The 14375-nt window shown below is 47.5% G+C and overlaps 1 protein-coding gene across 1 annotated transcript; it reads right to left on the bottom strand.

The window, feature by feature from the left end:
• FAM240B (family with sequence similarity 240 member B) lies at nucleotides 1-9875 on the bottom strand. The gene is made up of 2 exons (XM_051847219.2): nucleotides 9706-9875; nucleotides 1-107 (listed from the first exon to the last, which is right to left on the bottom strand). The coding sequence occupies exons 1-2, from the start codon at nucleotides 9846-9848 to the stop codon at nucleotides 14-16; spliced, it is 237 nt and encodes a 78-aa protein (XP_051703179.2). The 5' UTR covers nucleotides 9849-9875; the 3' UTR covers nucleotides 1-13.
• Between the last annotated feature and the right edge of the window lie 4500 nt (nucleotides 9876-14375).

Raw genomic sequence — 14375 nt, 5'->3', positions numbered from 1 at the left:
GGCGGGGGAGCTGTCAGTCCGAGGGCTTTGCCTGCTTTCCCTTCTCATCCGGGTTGTCCAGCATTCTCAGCCTCATCTCCAGCCTCTGCTTCCATTCTTCCCGGAGCCTGAGGGGGGAGGAGGGGAGGGAGAGTGCCTGCGGTTAGTGATCTGTTGCTCCATGGATGTGATTTGTTTTTTTCAAGAATACAGTTTTAGGATTTTTACTTTTTTTTTTTTTACTTTTTTTTTTTTTTTTTGACAGGCAGAGTGGACAGTAAGAGAGAGAGAGAGACAGAGAGAAAGGTCTTCCTTTACCGTTGCTTCACCCTCCAATGGCTGCTGCGGCCGGTGCACCGCGCTGATCTGAAGCCAGGAGCCAGGTGCTTCTCCTGGTCTCCCATGGGGTGCAGGGCCCAAGGACTTGGGCCATCCTCCACTGCACTCTCTGGCCACAGCAGAGAGCTGGCCTGGAAGAGGGGCAACCGGGACAGAATCCGGCACCCTGACTAGGACTAGAACCCAGTGTGCCAGCACCACAAAGTGGAGGATTAACCTAGTGAGATGCGGCACCGGCCTAGAATTTTTAAATTTATTTTCACTTACTCGAAAGGCAGGGAGACAGAGACAGGTCAGTCCCCAAATGCTCCCAGTAGCTGGGGCTGGGCCAGGCAGAAGCCAGGAGCCCAAAACTCAATCCAGGTTTTCAAGGTGGGTGGCAAGGGCCCAACACTTGAGCCATCACCACTGCCTCCCAGGGTGCAAGTTAGCAGGAAGCTGGTATTGGGAGCAGCACTAGGACTCAGACTCAGGCATTGCAATATGGGATGTGAGTGTTCCAATGGAGTCTGAACCATGGTGCCGAATGATGACCCCTCGCCAGTATTTTTAAAAGAAACCCATAGTTTTTTCTTAAAAAAAAAAAAACAGATAAAGATAAAAATGAATAAGCAAATGGGCAAAAACTATGAACAAGTAGTTTTCCTCCAAATTTAATGCTTCCCAAATTGATATAGGGGTTCAATCTAATGGCAACCAAAACTTTTCTGTCACCATCAACAAATTCATTCTAAATTTCAGATAGAAATTCAAAAAATAAAAAAGGGAGAGAGACGATTAGCCAAAATAATTTTGAAGAAGACGTTGAAGTGATGTGATGTACCTAGGCAATTAGTAAAAATTTAGGCAAGCTGGAATGCCTACCACGCTGCAGAGTGTTGTTTATCTCTGTAACTGCTGGCTTGATGTGCCCACTTTCCCAGGATCCACCTGTCTCATCTGGGACCAGGGTTCATGCTAGGACCCACCCCATTTGTATAGCTGAAGGTAGCACCCCCTATCTCATAAAGGAGTTCGTGAGCAGGGGCAGGACCATACTATCACTGCTATCATTTTTTTCTCTCTTTTTCACGAGCAACCCTCTGGCCCACTCATGATGGCTGTTTCTCTTAGGCATGAATGTGTGTTTATTCCCTCACTGTTAGATCACTCCTGTTCCTATATGCACACCTTAGTGGTCTCCACTTGGAATTTTTATCTCTGTCGGAGACAAGAACCTGGATTGGAAATTAATATGCTCATGCCCACATCAGGAGGACTCGCCATATCTGATTTTGAGATGCAATATAAAGTTTCCCTCTCCAGGGCAGGGTGGCATTGGTGATGGAACAAATGGCTAACGGCACAGAAGAGAGAGGCTGGAAATCAACGCGCACAAATGCAGCTCAGTGCAGGAAGGAGAGTCTTTTTTTTTTTTTTTTTAAGCTTTATTTATTTGGGTGTGGAGTGGGCCAAGGTGCCTGAATTTGAGAGGTAGGGTTACAGACAGAGAGGGAGAGACAGAGAGAAAGGTCCTCCGTCCGCTAGTTAACTCCCCAAATGGTCACAACAGCCAGAGCTGGGCTGATCTGAAGCCAGGAGCAAGGAGCTCTTTCCGGGTCTCCCATGTGGGTGCAGGGGCCCAAGGACTACCTTTCCAGAGCATAGCAGAGAGCTGGATCAGAAATGGAGCAAGAGGTGCCCATGTGGGTGGCGGTGGCCCTGCCTGCGACGCCACAATGCCAGCCCCAGTAGGAGGGTCTTGTAACAAGTGATGCTGCAACATCATGGGTGCATATTAGAAAATGGGCTTAGTGTCTGCAATGGTCTGAGCGTGGGTGTCCTCCAAATTCACGGGTTGAAGTCCAGCTCCTAAAGTGAGGAAGGTTTTACCCTCTGGTCAATAATGGACCAGGATGAGAATGGGAGCCATCTGCTTTCACAGTCTGAGGTTTTGGAGGTTAGGTAGTACATACTGATCATGGGACAACCAGAATATACACAAAAAGAATAAAGAAAACTGGTACTCACCTTAAGTATTCTCTCTTAAGATCTTAAAATGAAAAAAAAAAAAAAAAAAAAGGCCAGCGCCGCGGCTCACTAGGCTAATCCTCCACCTTGCGGTGCTGGCACACTGGGTTCTAGTCCCGGTCGGGGCGCTGGATTCTGTCCCGGTTGCCCCTCTTCCAGGCCAGCTCTCTGCTGTGGCCAGGGAGTGCAGTGGAGGATGGCCCAAGTGCTTGGGCCCTGCACCCCATGGGAGACCAGGAGAAGCACCTGGCTCCTGCCATCGGATCAGCGTGGTGCGCCGGCCACAGCGCACCGTCTGCGGCTGCCATTGGAGGGTGAACCAATGGCAAAGGAAGACCTTTCTCTCTCTCTCTGTCTCTCTCTCTCTCTCACTGTCCACTCTGCCTATCAAAAAAAAAAAAAAAAAAAAGAAAAAGAAAAAAAAGAAAAAATGCTTACAGTAGCCCAGTGTACTTTCCTAGGACAGATTCTCAGAGGTAAGATATCACAACTAAGAAACTATAAAAAATTTGAAGGCTCTCGGCACCAAATTGGCTCTAGGAAAACTTCTTATTTAAAATTCTTCTCAATTATGGACCCAAAAAAGATGGCTAGAGAATCATTGGTTTCAAATTACCTGCTAAAGAAGTTCTGCGCCCTAAATGTGTGAAACTGCATTAATACATCAGCCGCTGGCCAGGAGCAGCATGAAAGAACTTTGGCGTTGGAGGCTGGCACTGTGACATAGCGGGTAAACCTCTGCCTGGGGTGCCGGCATCCCATTTGGGCACTGGTTCGAGTCCTGGTGGCTCCACTTCAAATCTAGCTCTTTGCTATGGCCTGAGATAGCAGCAGAAGATGGCCCAAATCCTTGGGCCCCTGCACCCATGTGGGAGACCCAGGAGACCCTGGCTCCTGGCATCAGATTGGCCTAACTCCAGCCATTATGGCCATTTGGGGAGTGAACCAGCGGATAGAAGATCTCTCTCTCTCTCTCTCTCTCTCTCTCTCTCTCTCTCTCTCCTTCTGCCTATATGTAGCTCCGGCTTTGAAATAAATATTTAAAAATAGCCAGAGCTGGACCAGGCCACTGTGGACATTTGGGGAGTGAACCAGTGGATAGAGGACCCCTCTCTCTGTCTCTCCCTCACTCTGTCTATAACTCTGCCTCTCAAATAAATAAATCTGTAAAAGAGAGAGAGAGAGAGAGAAAAGAAAAAAGAAATAAGAAATAAAAGGTCTCTGTATTACAAGAGTTGTGAAAGATTTACTGCAGACTGAAGCCAACTTTAGGCTTATAACTATCAGGTTCTAACAATCTAAAAATATTGACTAATAACAGAAAGTATTCCAAATGCAGCTATCCTGATCCATCATTGCTAATTTTTTAAAGATTTATTTTATTAATTTGAAAGACAGAGTTACAGAAAGAGGGAGAGACGGAGACAGAGAGATCTTCTATCCACTGGTTCACTCCCCAGATGGCTGCAATGGATGGAGCTGAGCTGACTGGAAGCCAGGAACCAGGAACCTCTTCTGGATCTCCCACACAGGTGCAGGTGCCCAAGCACTTGGGCCATCTTCCGCTGCTTTCCTGGGTGCATTAGCAGGGAACTGGATAGGAAGTGGAGCAGCTGGGACTCGAACTGGCACCCATATGGGATGCTGACACTGCAGGAGGAGGCTTAACCTACTGTGCCATAGCGCTGGCCCCCTAGATTACAATCTTAATAAGTCCCAAATGAATGTAATTCTTCTTGGTCTCCAAATAGGTTGCTTTTTAGCCTGGTCCATAAGGTAAATAGAAAAAATATTGTGGAACTAGACTTCCAGTACTAGAAAACTGTTATCATGAATGATAGGACTTCTTTGCTGAATTGGATAATAATCAGGCATTTATTGGTTATCTGATTTTGGGAAATCATGATCAAATCACAGTTGTAAGCTGCCTACAGACGCAAGAGGTTGGCAAAAAATGAATAAAAGCAGACTGAGTATCAGTGGGCTAAAACAGAATTTGCAACAGAAAGCATTGCACATTTTCTTATCATTTGCCAACTGTGTGCTCTACAGCTTTATATCAGTGAGATATATAATAAGCATAGGCAGGGATATATGTGTGCCTGCATTTCCCCTGACCCGCTCCTGAGAGCCGCCTGTGCAGCCTCTATCGGCACACCACAGCTTCCATTCGGACTTTCTTTCCTGGCACAGAGCTTCTCCAGCAAGCCTCACAAATATCTCGCCTGGCCCCCGGCTCCCTGGAGGACCTGAATTAACACGTTTGGTGCAATGCATTTGTTCTAGGAATGGAATTTTGGAAATTCTCTTCCCAATATCCGCTTCACTTATTATAGGAACCACACCATTGTTTATTGCCAAGTGGGAAGGATTCAGGACTTTAGGTACCCAAATGACCTTTATATCCTGTCTTAGGAATATTTAGACTGTTTGCTACCCCCTTTCGGTCATTATCTTTATCACTGCGTTGTCATTTCTTTTTGAGTTCTCAGTAAACTGATGAAGACAAAAGCATATGTAGAGGTTTAATTTTGCATCAGAGAATGTTAGCATGAGGAAGACAGTGCTTAGAGATCTGTGCACGTATTCGGAGGAGCCATCAACCAGCATTAAAGCTCAAAGAGAACTTTTTTTTAAAGATTTATTTATCTATTTGAAACTCAGAGCTACAGAGAGGCAGAGGCAAAGGCAGAGAGAGAGAGAGAGAGAGGTTTTCTGTCTGCTGGTTCACTCTCCAGATGGCTTCAATAGCTGGAGTTGAGCCAATCTGAAGCCAGGAGCCAGGAGTCTCCTCCAGGTCTCCCACGTGGATGCAGGGGCCCAAGTGCTTGGGCCATCTTCTACTGCCTTCCCTGGCCACAACAGAGAGCTGGATCTGCAGAGAAGCAGCTGAGACTTGAACTGGCACCCATATGGGATGCTGGCACTGCAGGCTGTGGCTTTACCTGCTATGCCACAGCACCGGCCCCAAAGAGAACATTTTACCTTTAGCCTAGAAAAACTGGGCTCACTTTTCAAATGGAGACCAAACAATGTGTGTATTGTATATAATTTTAGAGTCTTCTGGTTTGTGGAAGAGTTGTAGTTTATATCTAGGAACATGGACTCCTTGATTACATACTTCAAGAGTTCATGGAAAGTAGAAATAAAAGATATGTTTATATTGTTGCAAAAATTTTTGAAATCCACATATAGTTTTTTTCCCCACAGACTTTTTGGAGACCCCTCATAAATGTGGATTTCAGGATTTTTTTCACAATATTAATGTATCTTTAAAAGTTCATTTATTTTCCTTTTATTTGAAAGACAGACAGACAGACACACACACACATCTCCCATCTGCTGTCTCATTCATCTGCTACCTCCCAGGGTGCACACTAGCAGGAAGTCGGATCAGCAGTGAAGTAGCCGGAACTCGAATGAGGCACTCTGGTTTGGGATACAGGTGTCCCACACAATGACTCAGGCTGTTGTGCCAAAGGCCCATCCCAGCTTATCTTTAATTTCATTTTCTACTAACTTTTTGAAGTACCCACGTATGAGGCTTAACTAAAAAGCTGGATGTTGCTTGTGAGATTCTTAAGTCACAGTCAAAATGTCCTTATTAGGAGCCAGCAAGGATCAACCAGACCCATAGGTAGACTTTTTTTTATTTCAATTATATAATAGACATTAAATACATGTGCCCATTTGATTTCTCCAAAAATCAGATTTGGGGAAAACAACTGAAAAATAATGGCAGTACCATCGTCAATCATTACTTAGGAGTGGCTGCGGGGGAGTGTGGTCTTGCCTCCAGTGCAGTGCGGGACCCAGAAAGCTGGCAGCTAACTCAATCAACTGTGCTCCCCCAAAGCCAAGTATCTTAAAGCTCTGCATGGGGTACTTGTGTTGCTATCCTATTATCAAAGGAGCAAGTTAAATAATAATAATTTTGTAGTTGACTGAATCCTTGACCTTCCAATTCAGATCTCGGTACTCCTCTCCTAACCTCCATGCTTTTGTTTTATATGAAAAGGCAGATGGTGGCCCTGTGTGGTAGAGAACCTGCCCTCACAGCTATTTTTTCATAGATGGCCCTGCGCTCGGCTTCCTTGTGACCTGCAGCTCACTGCAAGGGTCACAGGTTGGAGCCTCCGTCAGCACAGGCTTCGGCTCTCTGACCTGACTGATTCAATTTACAGCCACATTTTCTGCCCCTTCACTTTGAATGGAAACACTAATAAACTTTTCTCTCTGCTCTTTCTGTATAGACTAACTCTTGCCTTGTAAGCATTGAAATGGTGATTAATTTGACCAACAGATTATGAGTCAGATTTCTTTTTGCTTGCAGCTGTAAGGCAGGTGTGAGAGACAAGGGAAGTGGGTGGTCTTCCTTCTTAGGCTACCAGATTCAAAGTATACCTGACACTGCACTCTGCTGGATTCTGAAGAGGTATTTTGGAGACCATATATATATATATTTTTTTTTTTTCTGTAGACTCTCTACACTATGTCTCAATTATTGCTCACTTGGCCCTGGGTGTCCACAGATTTATCATGTGAACTGAGATACTTTTGAAAATAAAAGGAAACACGATCAATAATGATACCGGAATGATAGATGTGCACCTAGACCGTGCCAGGAAACCAGGCAGCTTGGACCCTCATGGGTCCTGGCTATGGGTCCAGCATACACTGCCAACTTCTCCAGGGGACTGGAGAAGTGTTGTTCTAGCCAGACTCAAAGAAAGTAAGAAGGGTTCCAGGTCCAGGGGCACCTGCCCACCTTGCGATCTTACCTCCCCAGGTCCTCTGCCAGATACCTTCCCTCCCTCTCTGCCAGTGAACTCACAGGTGTGGGCTAACCACATTCCGCTCAGCTCTGCACCTTGCTGGGTTAGCCCAGCAGAGGGAGAGGGATTCCAGACATTATTGGCTTTGGTGGGGAACTTTGAGGTTTTTGTCCCTACTGTTGACTCAGAGCATCTCTTAATCGCATAGTGGGTTGGGTTGGCCTTTCATGAATGATGGCTAGAATAAAGAAAGATGCGGGTGTTATGTGTTTATGTGTTGGGGGTTGGGCACACGTGTGTAATGCTGTTGGGCAGACACAACCCACAGGGCTGGAGTAGGGGCCCGGGGGTTTATAGCATTCATGTGTCTACAAATGCATACTGCAAGATTATTATTTTGTTAGGACAGTGTTTCAGACTGCTCGCTCAGCTCAGCAGGGATTTGTACAAATGTGCTGACATTCTGGCTCTGATTTGAAAACCTTTAGATTCTTTTTCTGAGGGCTACATGTATATTGTTTTGTGCACTTTTTTTTAAGCAAAAGTAAAAGCAAAACCTCCAGGTTTTCACCCATTGCTTACAGAATTAATCTGATTTTTAAAAAAATTTGGCATTGATAAAGGCAACAGCTCTGGTTGGTGGGCTCAAGACCCGAGGAGACCACAGGAGGTCGCCCCTGCACCTGCTCCTTGTTCTGTGCAGTGCGGCAGCTCCGTGTCTGGCCTTCGACCTGTATTTGGGGAAGACAGTGGTGAAGTGTCCCATAGTGAGCTCTTTGAAGATTGATTCCTTTGGCTATCAAAGGTAGAGAAAAACGCCCCAGACTTCAGAAGGAAACCTAGGCCGGGGCACATGGGAACCTGGAGAAGGAAAGAATGGGCTCTGTGGACCAATGTAACTGCCTGCCTTTTTTCTCATAAAGTTATTTTAATTGCAGAATGGCATAGTATACAGTGTCACTGTAGAAGCTTTGGGAGGTTAGGAGAACATACACACAGAAGTGGCCATCCCAGCAGTCAAAAATAGTCATTCTTCATGTCTTTGTATGTGCTCTTCTACTCGTTACCCATACTTATAGACCATATACAGGGACCTTAAAAAAAAAAAAAAAAAAAAAAACCTGGCATGGTGCATACAGCCAGCGCCTGTGGCACCAGCATCCCGTACGGGCGCCGGTTAGAGTCCCGGCTGCTTCTCTTCTGATCCAGCTCTCTGCTATGGCTTGGGAAAGCAGCAAAAGATGTCCCAAGTTCTTGGGCCCCTGCACCCATGTGGGAGACCCGAAAGAAGCTCCTGGCTTCAGATCGACGCAGCTCTGGCCGTTGCAGCCATTTGGGGAGTGAACCAGTGGATGGAAGATCTATGTTTTTCTGTTTCTCTCTCTGTAACTCTGCCTTTCAAATAAATAGATAAATCATTAAAAAAAAAAAAAAAAACAACTATGCATGGATTTCCAGGGGGCTTGGGGGCACCAAATACCTTATTTTTAATTCCGTTTTCTGTGAACTCATTGAAGTACCCTCTTTCCCCTACATGATCGTGTTGCAATTTTTGCTTTTCATCCAGGCCTCAGGGCTCCTGGAGAGGAAGACGCCATTAAGTTCTCACAGCTGGCAGCAGAAGGATGGCAGGGACCACATGAATGAGAGTCCCACTCCCCTGAGGCTCTCCGGGACTGGTCGCTGTCACACAGAAAAACCTGGTTCTGCCCACCAGGTGGTCTGGAATGCGGCTCTCCCTTGGGTATGGAAATAAACAGACCTGTCCATATTTATAAGTTATTAATTCTCCCTCAGGGATGACTTTATTGTCACACTGCGAGAGCGAAGTCCTGCTGACTTCAAAGGTTTCAAGGCCAGGGATGCTGCTAGCATCTCACAGAGCACAGGACACCACCTCAACAGCAAAGCGTGCGGGAGGCTGCCTGGCTCTGCTACAGACGGTTACAAGGCACCGTGTCCTGTATTTGCCAGGTTTTATGAGGTTTTCACATCTTAAAAAACTTGCTGATGTGGGAGAGATTCCCCCCTTCAGTTCCGGCCCTTTCTGGGAGACAGCACAAGCTTCAATCTCCAAACCTGCCCGTCCAGGGCGTGTAGCACCATGCTCCTCCGACCTAACTCTCACGAACTGAATTCAGTGTTTCCTCTGTCCCAGACCACGCTGGGAGCAGGCACCAGGTCTCAAGAAACCACTCCGACAGCCTAAAACCTTCTGGAATGATTCCAATCAGCCAATTCTAAGCCACATATTCTGCCCGGTCTTGCTATTCCCATGGAAAACCCAACACAGGCTCTGGCTTAGGCACCAACCCCACCCCCCCACCTCGCCCCACCCTTCACCCAGCTCCTCTGCAATGCTTCCCCTTTGCCCCCCCCCCCCAGGGCATGGGGCGACCCCCTCTCTGGAACCTGTGTGTATCATAAAGGTTTTCCTTCCGAACCTTGTCCTGATTTCCACCTCTAGCCGGGCAGCCTCATGGTACACGGCCAGCACGTACGGTTCTTAGAACAGTGAGCAATGCCTCAAATTCAGTGCCTTCCCATCTGGTGTATTTCTGGGCAACCTTGGTTAAAGGTAGCAGGGAAGCAACCCACGTACTTTCTCAGGGCGCTTCGTCCCTGGCGATCTTCCTCCAGCGCTCGGTAGCAGGTCTGTTTGTTAATCTCTTTTTCCCAGAAGCTTTTGAGCTCATCGCAAGTTTCGCAGCAGAAGACCTCCCGGCGGATGTACTGGTTGTTCATCCCCTGGAACAGACAAGAAACAGCCAATCCCAGTCCTCCAAATAAAACTGCACTAATTTTGGAGTGACAGCGAGATAAGTTTCAAAACGGGCACTATGCCTGTAAACACAAGGCAGGCTCATAGGCTGAGTGTGTTTCTTCAACAGCAAATGTGGATGGCAATAATAATTAGGTCAGAAGGCAGGGGGTAAGCTATGGCTGCTGGTGCAAGTCCCAGCTACTCCACTTCACATCCTGCTCCTGCTAATGCACCTGGGAATGCGGCAGAGAATGGTCCAAAGACCTGGGCCCCTGCCACCCACGTAATCCCCTGGGAGCTGGCTCAATGTACACTTAGTGTCAGATTAGGAGACTGACAGCTGGAATCACCCCGTGGCCTGCTAACAAAAGCTAAGAGCTGGAATTTGATGTAGCTGTGCCCTTCCTCGGAGTGGGCACTGCTCGCGAGCACAGGTGGGGCACCTGTATGTGTCCCACGAAAGCCCTTGTATTTGATGTGCACACGTTTTTACTTGTTACCTGACCACCACCCATGTGCCGAGTCTCCATGGTTCCCTCACGCACGTACACGCAAAAGACTGCAAAATGAACCCCTCCCTGCTTGCCTGTGGCCTTGGCAGGGCCTCAGCCCTGGCTGGAGATTGAACAGAGACCCGCTCCCCACTTCCCTGCTGCGTGTCCCTGTCGTCCCGTGTCAGCTGCGTGTCCCTGAGTCAGCCCAAGGCCTGGAGGTGCGAGCGGAGCTTAGAAAATGCTTCAGGGAAAAAATTAGCTTTTGCTGTTTCTAAAAATGATTTATTTATTTAGGTGTTTGAACGACAGAGGGTCAGCGCTGTGTGTAGCGGGTAAAGCCACCGCCTTCAGTGCTGGCATCTCATAAGGGTGCCGGTTCGAGTCCTGGCTGGCCCACTTCTTATCCAGCTCTCTGCTATGGCCTGGAAAGGCATGGGAGATGGCCCAAGTGCTTGGGCTCCCGCACCCCTGTGGGAGACCTGGAAGAGGCTCCTGGCTCCCAGCTTCCGGTCAGCAAAGCTCCGGTCATTGCAGCCATCAGAGGAGTGAACCAGCAGATAGGAGACCTCTCTCTCTCTCTCTCTCTCTCTCTCTCCTTCTGCCACTCTGTAACTCTGCCTTTCAAATAAATAAAATAAATCTTAAAAAAAGAAATAAAGAGTGACAGATAAAGGGAGAGACAAAAAAGAGTGATATCTTCCATCTGCTGGCTCATGCCTTAAGGGTCTGCAACAGCCAGGGCTGGGCCAGACTGAAGTCAGGAGCCATGAAGTCCATCTGGGTCACCCAGGTGGGTGGCAGGGCCAGGAGTACTTGGGCCATCATCTGCTGCCTTCCCAGGTGCACTAGCAGGGAGCTGGATTGGAAGCAGACGAGCTGGGGCTTGAGCTGGCTTTCCCATGTGGGGTGTGGGCATCACGAATATTGGCTTAAAAAAATCCACTGTTACTATTTTATATTTAAGGTATAGCATAATTTCTATTTGTATTATATTTATAAGAATAGAGTCTGATGCTTTTATCACGGGGCAGCAAGACCTTCCTACCTGAAGGGAATATCGTATGTAAATGTCTTACGGTTGAAGAAGATGGAGATGGAAAGCAATTTGGGGGGTGCGGCACTGTGGTGTAGCAGGCTAAGCCTCTGCCTGCAGTGCTGGCATCCCCTATAGGTGCCGGTTCTAGTCCCGGCTGCTCCAATTCCAACCTAGCTCTCTGCTATGGCCTGGGAAAGCAGCAGAGGATAGGCCAAGTCCTTGGGCCCCTGCATCCTTGTGGGAGACCTGGAAGAAGCTCCTGGCTCCTGGCTTCAATCGGCTCAGCTCCGGCTGTTGTGGCCATTTGGGGAGTGAACCAGCAGATGGAAGACCTCTCTCTCTGTCTCGCCCTCTCTGTCTGTAACTCTGTTTCTCAAATAAATAAATAAAATCTTTTTAAAAAAAGCAATTTGGGTGTTTTATAAAGATTTTTTAAAAAATCAGTTGTCTTCTTCCTCTTGGATCCGTCTTCTGATCATCTGGCCCTTTCTGTGGCCAGTTTCTGTGGGCAAAACTGTGCCAGCAGTGTGTGGATGATGCGGGTCAGGGAGCGACGGTCCAAAGGAGAGTGTGAGTGGGGTGGGGATGAGGAAGAGACTTTCCCAGTGCCTGCGTCTGCCACCTGCTCTATGGGTGACACTCATTTGCCAAACACAGTTACGTGAGAGCCATTGTTTTCTCCTTTCAAAAGAAGTCTTGTTTTTATTTTTAATTAAAAAACTTAAAATTTTAGCTTATTTTTAATGGACCAAAAAAAACTGGATGAAGTTTGTGGAAAGTAGACTTTTTTTTTTTTTTTTTTTTTTACAGGCAGAGTGGACAGTGAGAGAGAGAGACAGAGAGAAAGGTCTTCCTTTGCTGTTGGTTCACCCTCCAATGGCCGCCGCGGCCGGCGTGCTGCGGCTGGCGCACCGCGCTGATCCAATGGCAGGAGCCAGGTGCTTCTCCTGATCTCCCATGGGGTGCAGGGCCCAAGCTCTTGGGCCATCCTCCACTGCACTCCCTGGCCACAGCAGAGAGCTGGCCTGGAAGAGGGGCAACCAGGACAGAATCCAGCACCCCAACCGGGACTAGAACCCGGGGTGCCGGCGCCGCAAGGTGGAGGATTAGCCTAGTGAGCCGCGGCGCCGGCTGAAAGTAGACTTTTTTAAAAAGATTTATTTTGATGGCAAAATTTTTGAAATCCATGTATAGATTTTTTCCTAATGTGCATTTTCCATGAACTTCAAAAATATATTTATTTGAATGGTAAGGAGACATAGAGAGAGAGAGAGAGAGAGCGCTCCCACCCACTTGTTTACTCCCCAAATTCCTGCAGTGGCCAGGGCTGGAGTGGAGCTGAAGCCAGGAGTTGGGAACTCAATCCAAAAGTCCTCGCATGTTATTTCCCAGGGTGCACATTAGCAGGAAGCTGGATTCAGAAGCAGAGTCCAGGTTCAACCCAGACACTCAGATGTGGGGCGCAGGCATCCCAACCAGTAGAACACACGTCCATCCGTCCACGAGCTTTTGAAGAGCCTAGGTAATTATCGCATCGTGTTTTGAAATCTGTGTGCGTTATGAAATGACTAAATTGAGCTCATTGATGTCTAATTCGGCACATAAAAAAGCTTATCTTCAGAGGCATTGTCCTTGCTAGGGGGAATCTGGCTGTCAGTCTCCCCTCACTACCCCACCCTGCTACCTGCCTCTGGCGAGGAGGAGGAAGTCCGGGGTTCACGGGTCTGTCCTGACACCAAGGCGTTTGTGACATAGAGGGGCAGGGGTCCTTCACGAGAGGGACCTGGTCTCGTTTGGTTATTCTGAGTCATTTAATCGGTGTTTGGTTATTCTTTGTGAAGTTAAGTTGAATGACCCCTTTCCAAGTTATTTTTTCATTAAAAAGGGCTGGCCCTTTTGGAGTGTCTCAGACATTGAGGGGAGATGTGAGATGGGATTTGTGTGTGTGTGTGTGTGTGTGTGTTAAGATTTATTTATTTATTTGAAAGTCAGAGTTACACTGAGAGAGGAGAGGCAGAGACAGAGAGAGAGAGAGAGAGAGAGAGAGGTCTTCCATCCACTGGTTCACTCCTCAGATGGCCACAACGACTGGAGCTGCACTGATCTGAAGCCAGGAGCCAGGAGCTTCTTCCAGGTCTCCCACATGGGCGCAGGGGCTCAAGGACTTGGGCCATCTTCCACTGCTTTCCCAGGCCATAGCAGAGAGCTGGATCAGAAGTGGAGCAGCCAGGATTCGAACCGGTGCCCATATGGGATGTGGGCACTGCAGGCAGCGACTTTACCCGCTATGCTGCAGAGCCAGCCCTGGGACTGCTTTTATATTTTTGGGGCAAGGAAAGCACCCAAAGGTGGTGGCTTTGTGCAGTCTGGCCAGCCAGTTGCTGTGCCCTGGAGCTCCTCTGACCCCTACCTGACCTCAGCACAGGCTCCCACCGTCCAAAGACATATTTCACTTTTCTTTCCCAGGTTAGTGGATTCGGTGCACAGAATTGCCACGCATTCCCAATCACTGGACTTTGAAGAAGTTGTCACCAAAACCATGACAATGTGTTTCAAAAACTCATGACAATTGAACTGAAAGGTAAATTACTTTGATGCAAAATTTTTTGGAAATCCATGCCTGGTTTTCTCAGAATCCACTTTTCCCATCAACTGTTTAAATACCGCCTCTTAAAGTGATTTCAAGATTTTTGCACCAAAATAAACACTTTTCATGTGAACTTTGTGAAGTGCTCCTTGCATATCATCAGATCCTACATTTTCCTTTGTAGAACTCAAGTGTGGCATCTCTATAGTAATTAGATTTCCTGTGGGCTTAGCTGGGGCTCCAGGGGTCCCCAAGGTCTCTCAGTTTCCTGAGGTACAAATGAGAGATGAGGAAAGAGCGCTTGCTGTGAATTGGAGGAAGGCGTTAAACACAGAACTTGCAATTTAAGTAAGCAAAGGATAATGCCGCCCTCCTGCGTGGCTCACTCCCA

This window comes from Oryctolagus cuniculus, chromosome 1, assembly GCF_964237555.1.
Source record: "Oryctolagus cuniculus chromosome 1, mOryCun1.1, whole genome shotgun sequence".
Lineage (NCBI taxonomy): Eukaryota > Metazoa > Chordata > Mammalia > Lagomorpha > Leporidae > Oryctolagus > Oryctolagus cuniculus.
The sequence above is the reverse complement of the archived record's forward strand: the minus strand, read 5'-3'. Positions and strand labels throughout refer to the sequence as shown.